The following is a 15,657-nucleotide window of genomic DNA, read 5'->3' as shown; positions in this document are numbered from 1 at the left end:
ATCCTATAGAACATTTGTGGGCAGAACTGAAAAAGCGTGTGCGAGCAAGGAGGCCTACAAACCTGACTCAGTTACACCAGCTCTGTCAGGAGGAATGGGCCAAAATTCACCCAACGTATTGTGGGAAGCTTGTGGAAGGCTACCCGAAACGTTTGACCGAAGTTAAATAATTTAAAGGCAATGCTACCAAATACTAATTGAGTGTATGTAAACTTCTGACCCACTGGGAATGTGATGAAATAAATAAAAGCTGAAAAAAATCATTCTCTCTACTATTATTCTGACATTTCACATTCTTAAAATAAAGTGGTGATCCTAACTGACCTAAGACAGGGAATTTTTACTAGGATTAAATGTCAGGAATTGTGAAAAAATGAGTTTAAATGTATTTGGCTAAGGTGTATGTAAACTTCCGACTTCATCTGTAGCTATATGTAGCTATATTAAAAAGCAATATTCTCTGTACATGTTGGAATTGGGAAATCAGGTAGCGATTGCCCATACTGAGGAAGACTTTACGCACAGGAGGGTGACCCACGGGAGTGGAAGCTAAGCTCCACCCCTGATAACATTATTCATGTTTAATAATAATAATATTAATAATATCAGATCCTACCTGGTGTCCTGGCAGTCGATGCCCTCAGCACTCAGACCGCGGCCAGGTGTCGGGGGCTCCACGTTCACGCTGGACGTCTCACTGTGCCAACCTGCAGGTGATGACATCACATCTTTGTCTGCCTGCTGCACCTGAGACAAGATGGCGTTTATCCTGTCCTCCGTCATCTCCTCGTCCTCCGAGCCTTCCTCCAGCGCCATCTCCTCCAACAGAGACTTTAACGTCTCCTCACTCATCTCCTCCTTGGGAGAACCAGACCCACCACCCTCTCCCCCCGTACTAAGACCCTCTCCCCCCAGGGCAGGTCTAGAGCTGAGGGTCTCTGGTGGGTCTCCTGTGGCTACAGCCAGCCACTCATCCTCCCTGACCACCCCCTGAGGAAGATCAATCTGATGTATCAGCATCCCCATGTCAACATCCTGCTCAGCCTCCTCTCTCACCCCGGCCTCCCTGTCATGGGGCTCGTGTGAGGCCACTGACTCTCTGCTAACCCCTGTGTCGTCTTCAGTGGAGGCCCCTTCAGGGCTCCCGCCTCCCCCGGCGCCCTCCCCGGCGCCCTCCCCGGCGCCCCGGGAGTCTAGCGGTCCAGAGGTGTCTTCCTCTACCACCATGGTGGGGGGCTGAGCATTGGGGGCGGGGCCTAGGTTGCTGGTGGTCTGGGTGAGTGACAAGTCACATGGTCTAGTGGGCGTTCTAGAGGGGGAGTCTAGGCCAGCGTCCTCACCAAAGAAGTGGTCGCTGCACAGCGGAGTGGGGGGCTGATAGCTCAGCCCTGTGGGGGTCTGAAGCTCCCGCTGGATGTTGCTGGAGCCTGGATGAGATAACCACAACACAGTGGAGCTGAGATGGAGGCACACAACAACATGACATGAAGACACTCAGCATGTACAGGAGGAAGGAGTCCTACTCATATAATACTGAATGTCACCTGCAGATAATCACTTACTCAAAGCTGTTAGCTTTTAGCCTAGCATGTAGCAGTTAGTTAGCAGGCATTGACCCCAAAGCTGTTAGCTTTTAGCCTAGCAGGTAGCAGTTAGTTAGCAGGCATTGACCCCAAAGCTGTTAGCTTTCAGCCTAGCAGGTAGCAGTTAGTTAGCAGGCATTGACCCCAAAGCTGTTAGCTTTTAGCCTAGCAGGTAGCAGTTAGTTAGCAGTTATTTACATGGCTCATCTGCAAATGGCCTGTTGGAATACAGGGCAGGCCTGGATATGACTGATAATGAGTTAAGTCAACAGGTCAAAATCAGTGATGTTAATCCCATGGATATGTGAGTACAGGAGATGTTAATCCCATGGATATGTGAGTCCAGGAGATGTTAATCCCATGGATATGTGAGTCCAGGAGATGTTAATCCCATGGATATGTGAGTCCAGGAGATGTTAATCCCATGGATATGTGAGTACAGGAGATGTTAATCCCATGGATATGTGAGTCCAGGAGATGTTAATCCCATGGATATGTGAGTCCAGGAGATGTTAATCCCATGGATATGTGAGTCCAGGAGATGTTAATCCCATGGATATGTGAGTCCAGGAGATGTTAATCCCATGGATATGTGAGTCCAGGAGATGTTAATCCCATGGATATGTGAGTCCAGGAGATGTTAATCCCATGGATATGTGAGTCCAGGAGATGTTAATCCCATGGATATGTGAGTCCAGGAGATGCTAATCCCATGGATATGTGAGTCCAGGAGATGTTAATCCCATGGATATGTGAGTACAGGAGATGTTAATCCCATGGATATGTGAGTCCAGGAGATGTTAATCCCATGGATATGTGAGTCCAGGAGATGAGCAGTGGACCATAGGGACTACATATAGGCCTGTAGTTCCTATATACATACAGAATATAGAGGGGGTGGGGCCTTAGGAGCAGGGTATGTCAACAAGGAGCACAAGGGGGCGTGGAGAGGAAGAAGGGGTAGTCAGGAACTATCAAGGATACTACTGTAAGGTCCAATGGACAGATGAACAAATCAGGAACCATCAAGGATACTACTGTAAGGTCCAATGGACAGATGAACAAATCAGGAACCAACAAGGATACTACTGTAAGGTCCAATGGACAGATGAAAAGACAAACAAAATGTTAGTCAGACAAGACTTGGTTGAAAGCGAATGAAAATGAGTGGATGAAAATGAAATGTGAATGTAACTTCTATGTTTATGTAGCTGCAGTTGAGGAAGAGCGCTACAGCCAGAGCCTAACGGCTAGCGTTGTGTTAGCTTCACATTTGTTAGCTTCACAGTTGTTAGCATTAGCCTAGCGTTGTTAGCTTCACATTTGTTAGCTTCACAGTTGTTAGCATAGCCTAGCGTTGTTAGCCTAGCCACACAAGGCAGTAGCAGAGCTGCCAACAGTCCACTTAGGTACTACAGGTAAAAGTCAGTAAATTAGAATATTTTGAAAAACTTGATTTATTTCAGTAATTGCATTCAAAAGGTGTAACTTGTACATTATATTTATTCATTGCACACAGACTGATGCATTCAAATGTTTATTTCATTTAATTTTGATGATTTGAAGTGGCAACAAATGAAAATCCAAAATTCCGTGTGTCACAAAATTAGAATATTACTTAAGGCTAATACAAAAAAGGGATTTTTTAGAAATGTTGGCCAACTGAAAAGTATGAAAATGAAAAATATGAGCATGTACAATACTCAATACTTGGTTGGAGCTCCTTTTGCCTCAATTACTGCATTAATGCGGCGTGGCATGGAGTCGATGAGTTTCTGGCACTGCTCAGGTGTTATGAGAGCCCAGGTTGCTCTGATAGTGGCCTTCAACTCTTCTGCGTTGTTGGGTCTGGCATTCTGCATCTTCCTTTTCACAATACCCCACAGATTTTCTATGGGGCTAAGGTCAGGGGAGTTGGCTGGCCAATTTAGAACAGAAATACCATGGTCCGTAAACCAGGCACGGGTAGATTTTGCGCTGTGTGCAGGCGCCAAGTCCTGTTGGAACCTGAAATCTCCATCTCCATAGAGCAGGTCAGCAGCAGGAAGCATGAAGTGCTCTAAAACTTGCTGGTAGACGGCTGCGTTGACCCTTGATCTCAGGAAACAGAGTGGACCGACACCAGCAGATGACATGGCACCCCAAACCATCACTGATGGTGGAAACTTTACACTAGACTTCAGGCAACGTGGATCCTGTGCCTCTCCTGTCTTCCTCCAGACTCTGGGACCTCGATTTCCAAAGGAAATGCAAAATTTGCTTTCGTCAGAAAACATGACTTTAGACCACTCAGCAGCAGTCCAGCTCTTTTTTTCCTTAGCCCAGGTGAGACGCTTTTCGCGCTGTTTCTTGGTCAACAGTGGCTTGACACGAGGTATGCGGCAGTTGAAACCCATGTCTTTCAAGCGTCTCTTGGTGGTGGATCTTGAAGCCCTGACTCCAGCAGCTGTCCACTCCTTGTGAATCTCCCCCACATTTTTGAATGGGTTTTTTTTCACAATCTTGACTAGGGCGCGGTGATCCCTATCGCTTGTACACTTTTTCTGACCACAGTTTTTCCTTCCCTTTGCCTCTCTATTAATGTGTTTGGACACAGAGCTCTGAGAACAGCCAGCCTCTTCTGCAATAACCTTTTGTGTCTTTCCCTCCTTGTGCAATGTGTCGATGGTCGCCTTTTGGACAGCTGTCAAATCTGAAGTCTTCCCCATGTTTGTGTAGGCTTCAGAACTGGACTGAGAGACCATTTAAAGCCCTTTGCAGGTGTTTTGAGTTAATCAGCTGATTATTTTGTGGCACCAGGTGTCTTCAAAATGTAACCCTTACACAATATTCTAATTTTGTGACACACGGAATTTTGGATTTTCATTTGTTGCCACTTCAAATCATCAAAATTAAATGAAATAAACATTTGAATGCATCAGTCTGTGTGCAATGAATAAATATAATGTACAAGTTACACCTTTTGAATGCAATTACTGAAATAAATCAAGTTTTTCAAAATATTCTAATTTACTGACTTTTACCTGTATATGTTAAGCATGTTAACAGTACAGTGTGTTGGCTGGAGGGTGTCAGCAGGGAGGGAGGGGCAGGTAGCAGGTTAGCAGGGAGGGGTTAGGTGGTCTGGTTCAGCGAGTCAGAAGCAGGATAACTGCAGGGTAGGAAGGCTCAGAGAAACCAGAGGTACTAACTAACAGCCCTATAACAAGCAGAGGGTCCTTAAAGCCACAGCCATGCTGTCAGAACAGGAGGTTAGCAGTACCACAATACACCACTATCTAACAGACAGGAACCATATGCCATAGAAATTGGTTAACATAATAATGTTTTCATGTATTTGACAATCATATAAATGTGACAAATGTAGTGTGTTAAACATTACTATATTTTTCAAATCAGTATACACATAACATAACTATTATAGAACAATATATCAACCAAATCTTTAACCCATCTGAATGAAATAAACTTTGCTCTCATGGTCAAATTAAGAACATCTTATAGATCAGACAGGTTAGAGTTGTGATTCCTCAGAGGCTTATTAAGCAGCATGCTATTTTATACTGAACACAACATAAATACAGTCACACATCCAGTAGTAGAGCTCTATGCCCCCTGACAGGGTCATTAACACACAGCAATGTTGGAAAAGTATCAGTGTTGATTGATTTCAGGGGGCTGTATTAAATATAAAATCAACATCTGATCTGTCATCATCATGTTCAGATTGAGTCTAGTTAGACTAGTTTAGCCTGATTGGCTCTATGTTCGACTAGTTTAGCCTGGCTGGCTCTATGTTCTACTAATTTAGCCTGACTGGCTCTATGTTCGACTAGTTTAGCCTGACTGGCTCTATGTTCGACTAGTTTAGCCTGGCTGGCTCTATGTTCTACTAATTTAGCCTGACTGGCTCTATGTTCGACTAGTTTAGCCTGACTGGCTCTATGTTCGACTAGTTTAGCCTGGCTGGCTCTATGTTCAACTAGTTTAGCCTGGCTGGCTCTATGTTCGACTAGTTTAGCCTGACTGGCTCTATGTTCGACTAGTTTAGCCTGGCTGGCTCTATGTTCGACTAGTTTAGCCTGGCTGGCTCTATGTTCGACTAGTTTAGCCTGGCTGGCTCTATGTTCGACTAGTTTAGCCTGACTGGCTCTATGTTCGACTAGTTTAGCCTGACTGGCTCTATGTTCGACTAGTTTAGCCTGACTGGCTCTATGTTCGACAAGTTTAGCCTGGCTTGTTCTGTAAGAAGGAGAGGTAAAGAAAGAGATAGAGTTACGCTAGATGGGGCTAAACTTTACCATCACACTGATCCAGGAAAACTGCGTTATCATCAGCAAAGCATCTTGTGCCTGAAATGTTACCATAGTCAAATATTGGCCCTTCCAGCAATTTCACAATATCCATCCGATTGATCTTAGTCAGGACCTCCGTAAGGGAATCCGCTACAGTAAAAGACAGAAACAGACAAACTGGTTAATATACTTAATACAGCAATACACAACAGTATTCAAACATTTGAGGACAGTTTACTAATCACATCTTAACATCCTGACAGCAACTTCCTCCCCATGTTCTAAACGATGTTTCATGAGCTGAAATAAAAGACATGGATCAGTGAGCACCGCAGCAATATACGGACAGGTGAGACAAAACATCTGGTTGCTATTCATTTTGTACAAGCTGGACCTCCTATTGTTTCTCTGAGATACACTGGAATAGAAACGGTCAAGACGTCACGCAGGGGAGGGGACATTGAGAGGAAACTTCTTCAAATGGAATCTTTCTGGATCCACAGGCTCAACACACTATCTCCACTTGGCCTTAACGAGGAGTTTGACTTGAAACCGTTTTTATAGTAACAAAATGTCCAAATAGTGTTTTTTTATACTAACTGAATATTGTATGTGTATGTATAATCCATCCACCTGACAGGTGTGGCATATCAAGAAGCTGATTAAACAGCATGATCATTACACAGGTGCACCTTGTGCTGGGGACAGTAAAAGGCCACTCTAAAATGTGCACTTTTGTCACACAACTCAATGCCACAGATGTCTCAAGTTTTGAGGGAGCATGCAATTGGCATGCTGACTGCAGGAATGTCCAACAGAGCTGTTGCCAGAGAATGGAATGTTAATGTCTCTACCATAAGCCGCTTCCAACGTCGTTTTAGAGAATATGTCCAACCGGCCTCACAACCGCAGACCATGTGTAACCACGTCAGCCCAGGACATCCACATCTGGCTTCTTCACCTGCGGGACCGTCTGAGACCAGCCACCCGGACGGCTGATGAAACTGTGGGTTTGCACAACCGAAGAATTTAGGCACAAACTGTCAGAAACCGTCCCAGAGAAGCTCATCTCTGTGCTCGTCATCCACACCAGGGTGTTGACCTGACTGCAGTTCTGCGTCGTAACTGACTTCATTGGGAAAATGCTCACCTTTGATGGCCACTGGCACGCTGGAGAAGTGTGCTCTTCACGGATGAATCCCGGTTTCAACTGTACCGGGCAGATGGCAGACAGCGTGTATGGCGTCGTGTGGGCAAGCGGTTTGCTATAGTCAACGTTGTGAACAGATTGCCCCATGGTGCCGGTGGGGTTATGGTATGGGCAGGCATAAGCGATGGACAACGAACACAATTGCATTTTATCGATGGCAATTTGAATGCACAGAGATACCGTGATGAGATCCTGAGGCCCATTGTCGTGCCATTCATCCGCCGCCATCACCTCATGTTTCAGCATGATAATGCACGGCCACATGTCACAAGGGTCTGTACACAATTACTGGAAGCTGAAAATGTCCCAGTTCTTCCATGGCCTGAATACTCACCAGACATATCATCCATTGAGCATGTTTGGGATGCTCTGGATCGACGTGTACAACAGCGTGTTCCAGTTCCTGCCAATATCCAGCAACTTCGCACAGACATTGATGAGGAGTGGGACAACATTCCACAGACCACAATCAACAGCCTGATGTGTCGCGCTGCATGAGGAAAATGGTCACACCAGATACTGACTGGTTTTCTGATCCACCTCCCTACTTTTTTTAAAGGTATCTGTGACCAACAGATGCATATCTGTATTCCCAGTCATGTGAAATCCATACATTAGGGCCTAATTAATTTATTTCAATTGACTGATTTCTTTATATGATCTGTAACTCAGTAAAATCGTTGAAATTGTTGCATGTTGCGTTTCTTTTTTTGTTCAGTGTATAATGAAATACATACAGTATATCACTATTAGAAAAAAAGCTCTTATGATAAGTGACCAACATATAGCCGGTAACATGACTTATCTGAGAGTAGACAGTCCCTTGAGGTTTCCGCTGAGAGTTTTCGTGATATCTGCAGGCTAAAATGCTTGATTTTTCAGCAGCAATTATGACATTTTCCATGACGATATGCAATGATTTTGACCAATTTATCACGAAAATGCGCTGATGAGGGAAAACTTTTGTTGCCTTTATTTAACCAGGTAAGCCAAGTTCTCATTTACAACTGCGACCTGGCCAAGATAAAGCAAAGCAGTGCGATAAAAACAACAACACAGAGTTACATATGGGGTAAACAAAAACGTACAGTCAATAACACAGTAGAAAATCTATATACAGTGTGTGCAAATGTAGTAAGTTATGGAGGTAAGGCAATAAATAGGCCATAGTGCTCTGACAACTGATGCTTAAAGTTAGTGAGGGAGATAAGAGTCTCCAGCTTCAGAGATTTTTGCAGTTCGTTCCAGTCATTGGCAGCAGAGAACTGGAAGGAATGGCGGCCAAAGGAGGTGTTGGCTTTGGGGATGACCAGTGAGATATACCTGCTGGAGCGCATACTACGGGTGGGTGCTGCTATGGTGACCAATTAACTAAGATAAGGCGGGGATTTGCCTAGCAGTGATTTATAGATGGCCTGGAGCCAGTGGGTTTGGCGACGAATATGTAGTGAGGGCCAGCCAACGAGAGCGTACAGGTCACAATGGTGGGTAGTATATGGGGCTTTGGAGACAAAACGGATGGCACTGTGATAGACTACATCCAATTTGCTGAGTAGAGTGTTGGAGGCTATTTTGTAAATGATATCGCCGAAGTCAAGGATCGGTAGGATAGTCAGTTTTACGAGGGCATGTTTGGCAGCATGAGTGAAGGAGGCTTTGTTGCGAAATAGGAAGCCGATTCTAGATTTAACTTTGGATTGGAGATGCTTAATGTGAGTCTGGAAGGAGAGTTTACGGTCTAACCAGACACCTAGGTATTTGTAGTTGTCCACATACTCTAGGTCAGACCCGCCGAGAGTAGTGATTCTATTTCGGGCGGGCGGGTGCCAGCAGCGTTCGATTGAAGAGCATGCATTTAGTTTACTAGCGTTTAAGAGCAGTTGGATGCTATGGAAGGAGTGCTGTATGGCATTGAAGCTTGTTTGGAGGTTTGTTAACACAGTGTCCAATGAAGGGCCAGATGTATACAAAATGGTGTCGTCTGCATAGAGGTGGATCTGAGAGTCACCAGCAGCAAGAGCGACATCATTGATGTACACAGAGAATAGAGTCGGCCCGAGGATTGAACCCTGTGGCACCACCATAGAGACTGCCATAGGTCCAGACAACAGGCCCTCCGATTTGACACATTGAACTCTATCTGAGAAGTAGTTGGTGAACCAGGCGAGGCAGTCATTTGAGAAACCAAGGCTATTTAAAGTGTCAATAAGAATGAGGTGATTGACGGAGTCGAAAGCCTTGGCCAGGTCGATGAAGACGGCTGCACCGTACTGTCTTTTATCGATCGCGGTTATAATATCGTTTAGGACCTTGAGCGTGGCTGAGGTGCACCCATGACCAGCTCGGAAACCAGATTGCATAGCGGAGATGGTACGGTGGGATTCGAAATGGTCGGTGATCTGTTTGTTAACTTGGCTTTCAAATACTTTCGAAAGGCAGGGCAGGATGGATATAGGTCTGTAGCAGTTTGGATCTAGAGTGTCATCTAGAGTGTCACCCCCTTTGAAGAGGGGGATGACCGCGGCAGCTTTCCAATCTCTGGGGATCTCAGACGATACGAAAGAGAGGTTGAACAGGCTGGTAATAGGGGTTGCAACAATTTCGGCTGCTAATTTTAGAAAGGGTCCAGATTGTCTAGCCCAGATGATTTGTAGGGGTCCAGATTTTGCAGCTCTTTCAGAACACCAGCTATCTGAATTTGGGTGAAGGAGAAGCGGGGGGGGGGAATGGGCAAGTTGCAGCAGAGGGTGCAGAGCTGGTGGCCAGGGTAGGGGTAGCCAGGTGGAAAGCATGGCCAGCTATAGCAAAATGCTTGTTGAAATTTTAGATTATTGTAGATTTATCGGTGGTGATAGTGTTTCCTAGCCTCAGTGCAGTGGGCAGCTGGGAGGAAGTGCTCTTATTCTCCATGGACTTTATAGTGTCCCAAAACTTTTTGGAGTTAGTGCTACAGGATGCAAATTTCTGTTTGAAAAAGCTAGCCTTTGCTTTCCTAACTGTTCGATGCTAATGCAGTACGCCACAGGATGTTTTTGTGCTGGTCAAGGGCAGTCAAGTCTGGGGTGAACCAGGGGCTATATCTGTTCTTAGTTCTGAATTTTTTGAATGGGGCATGCTTATTTAAGATGGAGAGGAAAGCACTTTTAAAGATCAACCAGGCATCCTCTACTGACGGAATGAGGTCAATATCCATCCAGGATACCCGGGCCAGGTCAATTAGGAAGGACTGCTCGCTGAAGTGTTTTAGGGAGCGTTTGACAGTGATGAGGGGTGGTCGTTTGACCGCGGACCCATTACGGACACAGGCAATGAGGCAGTGATCGCTGAGATCCTGGTTGAAGACAGCGGAGGTGTATTTAGAGGGTCAATTAGTCAGGATGATATCTATGAGGGTGCCCATGTTAACGGATTTAGGGTTGTACCTGGTAGGTTCCTTGATAATTTGTGTGAGATTGAGGGCATCTAGTTTAGATTGTAGGACGGCCGGGGTGTTAAGCATATCCCAGTTTAGGTCACCAAGCAGTACGAACTCTGAGGATAGATGGGGGGCAATCAATTCACATATGGTGTCCAGGGCACAGCTGGGGGCTGAGGGGGGTCTGTAGCAAGCGGCAACAGTGAGAGGTTTATTTCTGGAAAGGTGGATTTTTAGAAGTAGAAGCTCAAACTGTTTGGGCACAGACCTGGATAGTATGATAGAGCTCTGCAGGCTATCTCTACAGTAGATTGCAACTCCACCCCCTTTGGCAGTTCTATCTAGACGGAAAATGTTGTAGATGGGAATGGACATTTCTGAATCTTTGGTGGCCTTCCTAAGCCAGGATTCAGACACTGCTAGAACATCAGGGTTGGCGGAGTGTGCTAATGCAGTGAATAACTCAAACTTAGGGAGGAGGCTTCTGATGTTAACATGCAAGAAACCAAGGCTTTTGCGGTTACAGAAGTCAACAAATGATAGCGCCTGGGGAGTAGGAGTGATACTGGGGGTTACAGGGCCTGGGTTAACCTCTACATCACCAGAGGAACAGAGGAGGAATAGAATAAGGATATGGCTAAAGGCTAAAGGCTTTAAGAACTGGTCTTCTAGTGCGTTGGATACAGAGAATAAAGGGGGCAGATTTCCGGGCGTTGTAGAATAAATTCAGGGCATTATGTACAGACAAGGATATGGAAGGATATGAGTACAGTGGAGGTAAACCTAAGCGTTGGGTAACGATGAAAGAGATAGCATCACTGGAGTCACCGATTGAGCCAGTCTCCACGTGTGTGGGGGGTGGGACAAAGGAGCTATCTAAAGTATGAAAAATGTATGCACTCACTAACTGTAAGTCGCTCTGGATAAGAGCGTCTGCTAAATGACTAAAATGTAAAATGTAAATCTGAGGCAGGTTGAGCGGGACTGGGGGCTCTACAGTGAAAAAGTACAGTAAAGAACTAACCGAAACAGCAATAGGCAAGGCATATTGACATGGGAGAGAGGCATAAAGCAATCACAGGTGTTACTCGAGACAACAGCTGGTAATGGCGACGAAAGTTTGAGCTGAGGCTAAACAGATCAACAGGACAGGGTACCGTATAAAGGAACAGTCCAGCAGGCATCAGCTGTGTAGCTGAGTGATCATAAGGTCCAGTGAACAGCAGTAGGTGAGTCCGGGAGCAGTTCTGTGGCTTCTACAGCACAGGCGAGCGGGAGGCACGGCTGTTGATTGCGTGTGCTAGCGGGCCGGGGCTAGCAGATGGATCTTCGTGGTCGTCGCAACGGGAAGCCTGTTGAAACCACATCAGACGATTACGTCGGCAGACCAGTCGTGATGGATTGGCGGGGCTCCGTGTCGACACTAGGAGGTCTCGTCCGGTTGACAGAGAGGTAGCTAGCTGGGAGGTGGGCCTGGCTCGAGGATAGCTCAAGGCTAACTGGGGCTTGCTTCGGGACAGTGTTGATTAGCCAACAACAACAACAGCCATTCGGTTGCAGCTAGATAGTTGCGATGATCCGGTGTTAAGGTCCAGTGATTCAGTGATTCTGGCAGAAACTCCGATATGTTCTGGCTCGATAGCGCGATGTGCAGACTGTGCAGACTGGCCGATAATTGTCCAGGCTAGAGCTGGCTGGTAGGTAGTGCAGGCCTAGAGCTGGCTGGTAGGTAGTCCAGGCCTAGAGCTGGCTGGTAGGTAGTGCAGGCCTAGAGCTGGCTGGTAGGTAGTGCAGGCCTAGAGCTGGCTGGTAGGTAGTGCAGGCCTAGAGCTGGCTGGTAGGTAGTGCAGGCCTAGAGCTGGCTGGTAGGTAGTGCAGGCCTAGAGCTGGCTGGTAGGTAGTGCAGGCCTAGAGCTGGCTGGTAGGTAGTGCAGGCCTAGAGCTGGCTGGTAGGTAGTGCAGGCCTAGAGCTGGCTGGTAGATAGTGCAGGCCTAGAGCTGGCTGGTAGGTAGTGCAGGCCTAGAGCTGGCTGGTAGGTAGTGCAGGCCTAGAGCTGGCTGGTAGGTAGTGCAGGCCTAGAGCTGGCTGGTAGGTAGTGCAGGCCTAGAGCTGGCTGGTAGGTAGTGCAGGCCTAGAGCTGGCTGGTAGGTAGTGCAGGCCTAGAGCTGGCTGGTAGGTAGTGCAGGCCTAGAGCTGGCTGGTAGGTAGTGCAGGCCTAGAGCTGGCTGGTAGGTAGTGCAGGCCTAGAGCTGGCTGGTAGGTAGTGCAGGCCTAGAGCTGGCTGGTAGGTAGTGCAGGCCTAGAGCTGGCTGGTAGGTAGTGCAGGCCTAGAGCTGGCTGGTAGGTAGTGCAGGCCACGGACAATGGTGAAGACCGCTAACGGTAGCTGATAGCAAGTAGCTAGTTAGCTGGCTAGCTGGCTAGTTTCAGCCGGAGGTCCTAGATAAAAAGTTGTTGTATAAAGAAATAATAGAATCCGTTCCACATTGGGTGAGGCGGGTTGCAGGAAAGTATATTTAGTTAAAGGATGGAACGTGAGATTGAGAAATATATACGAAAAAGACAAAAAAACTGAAAACAGGCTATTTACACGAGGACACTACAGAAAACACGACCGCACTGCTACGCCATCTTGGACCTGATTGGGTTAGGGTTAGGGTTAGGGTTGATTGGACCATATTATGTGGTAAATGTGCAGTGATGAGTTGAAATTGTGAGTCCTCTTCTTGTACTGCGGCGATGGATCACTTTTATGCGTTAATATTGCGATTTTTTATATTTTTTATGCAGAAATAGTGCAGTGATTGGTCAAATATACAACACTTCACATAATATGTAGGGATCGCAGAATCCTGGAGGGACTGGCTAGAGAAGACTAGCATGAGACAGGAGCCATAGCATCAGTCCCTACAGTCTGGCTGGTTCTCTACAGTCACAGGGCTGGTTCTCCACAGTCAGACAGGGCTGGTTCTCTACAGTCAGACAGGGCTGGTTCTCCACAGTCAGACAGGGCTGGTTCTCTACAGTCAGACAGGGCTGGTTCTCTACAGTCAGACAGGGCTGGTTCTCTACAGTCAGACAGGGCTGGTTCTCTACAGTCAGACAGGGCTGGTTCTCCACAGTCAGACAGGGCTGGTTCTCTACAGTCACAGGGCTGGTTCTCCACAGTCAGACAGGGCTGGTTCTCTACAGTCACAGGGCTGGCTCTCTACAGTCACAGGGCTGGTTCTCCACAGTCAGACAGGGCTGGTTCTCTACAGTCACAGGGCTGGCTCTCTACAGTCAGACAGGGCTGGTTCTCCACAGTCAGACAGGGCTGGTTCTCTACAGTCACAGGGCTGGTTCTCCACAGTCAGACAGGGCTGGTTCTCTACAGTCACAGGGCTGGTTCTCTACAGTCAGACAGGGCTGGTTCTCTACAGTCACAGGGCTGGTTCTCCACAGTCAGACAGGGCTGGTTCTCCACAGTCAGACAGGGCTGGTTCTCTACAGTCACAGGGCTGGTTCTCTACAGTCACAGGGCTGGCTCTCTACAGTCAGACAGGGCTGGTTCTCCAGTCAGACAGGGCTGGTTCTCTACAGTCACAGGGCTGGTTCTCCACAGTCAGACAGGGCTGGTTCTCTACAGTCACAGGGCTGGTTCTCTACAGTCAGACAGGGCTGGTTCTCTACAGTCACAGGGCTGGTTCTCCACAGTCAGACAGGGCTGGTTCTCCACAGTCAGACAGGGCTGGTTCTCTACAGTCACAGGGCTGGTTCTCTACAGTCAGACAGGGCTGGTTCTCTACAGTCACAGGGCTGGTTCTCTATAGTCACAGGGCTGGTTCTCTACAGTCAGACAGGGCTGGTTCTCTACAGTCAGACAGGGCTGGTTCTCCACAGTCAGACAGGGCTGGTTCTCTACAGTCAGACAGGGCTGGTTCTCTACAGTCAGACAGGGCTGGTTCTCTACAGTCAGACAGGGCTGGTTCTCTACAGTCACAGGGCTGGTTCTCTATAGTCACAGGGCTGGTTCTCTACAGTCACAGGGCTGGTTCTCTACAGTCAGACAGGGCTGGTTCTCCACAGTCAGACAGGGCTGGTTCTCTACAGTCAGACAGGGCTGGTTCTCTACAGTCAGACAGGGCTGGTTCTCTACAGTCAGTCAGGGCTGGTTCTCTACAGTCAGACAGGGCTGGTTCTCTACAGTCAGACAGGGCTGGCTCTCCACAGTCAGACAGGGCTGGTTCTCTACAGTCAGACAGGGCTGGTTCTCTACAGTCAGACAGGGCTGGCTCTCCACAGTCAGACAGGGCTGGTTCTCTACAGTCAGACAGGGCTGGTTCTCTACAGTCAGACAGGGCTGGTTCTCTACAGTCAGACAGCCTGGACTGGTTCTCTACAGTCAGACAGGGCTGGTTCTCTACAGTCAGACAGCCTGGACTGGTTCTCTACAGTCAGACAGCCTGGACTGGTTCTCTACAGTCAGACAGGGCTGGTTCTCTACAGTCAGACAGGGCTGGTTCTCCACAGTCAGACAGGGCTGGTTCTCTACAGTCACAGGGCTGGTTCTCTACAGTCAGACAGGGCTGGTTCTCTACAGTCACAGGGCTGGTTCTCTACAGTCAGACAGGGCTGGTTCTCTACAGTCACAGGGCTGGTTCTCTACAGTCAGACAGGGCTGGTTCTCTACAGTCAGACAGGGCTGGTTCTCTACAGTCAGACAGGGCTGGTTCTCTACAGTCAGACAGGGCTGGTTCTCTACAGTCAGACAGGGCTGGTTCTCTACAGTCAGACAGGGCTGGTTCTCTACAGTCAGACAGGGCTGGTTCTCTACAGTCAGACAGGGCTGGCTCTCTGTCAACTTGGTCATGAATTTATGACCCAATCTTTGATCTGTCTGATGAGATGCAACCTGGAGCCAGTACTATGCTCTGAGCCTTGAGCCAGACAGCTCTGTGTAGAGTAATGACCTGAGACAGCTCTGTGACCTGTGCGATGCTGCTGCTACAGGATTAATCTGGGGTTTCAGTAATGAAAAGTTACATAAAACACGTAATCATTTCAGGGAGGAAATGGGATACCTACTTGTGGCATTTTTACCATCTCTGCTAACCCATTTCTTTAAAAGCATGAAACTCTGAGTGGTCAGAGAGTTGGGGTTATCCACACGG

General features: G+C 47.4%; 1 protein-coding gene across 1 annotated transcript in view; it reads right to left on the bottom strand.

Moving 5' to 3' along the window:
- The window catches only part of LOC311117250 (ankyrin-3-like), a gene marked incomplete at both ends in the record, with an annotated part of 141,938 nt that overhangs the window by 25,382 nt on the left and 100,899 nt on the right, over positions 1-15,657 (bottom strand). The window contains 3 exons of the mRNA XM_084192221.1: positions 617-1,427; positions 5,885-6,028; positions 15,572-15,657. The exon at positions 15,572-15,657 is cut by the window's right edge and continues 46 nt beyond it. Coding sequence (XP_084048347.1) covers positions 617-1,427; positions 5,885-6,028; positions 15,572-15,657 — 1,041 coding nt within the window. The remainder of the gene's footprint in view (positions 1-616; positions 1,428-5,884; positions 6,029-15,571) is intronic.

The sequence above is a fragment of the Coregonus lavaretus genome, assembly GCF_964263955.1.
Source record: "Coregonus lavaretus genome assembly, contig: HAP1_SCAFFOLD_657, whole genome shotgun sequence".
Classification (NCBI taxonomy): domain Eukaryota; kingdom Metazoa; phylum Chordata; class Actinopteri; order Salmoniformes; family Salmonidae; genus Coregonus; species Coregonus lavaretus.
This window is presented reverse-complemented; position numbering and strand designations above follow the sequence as displayed.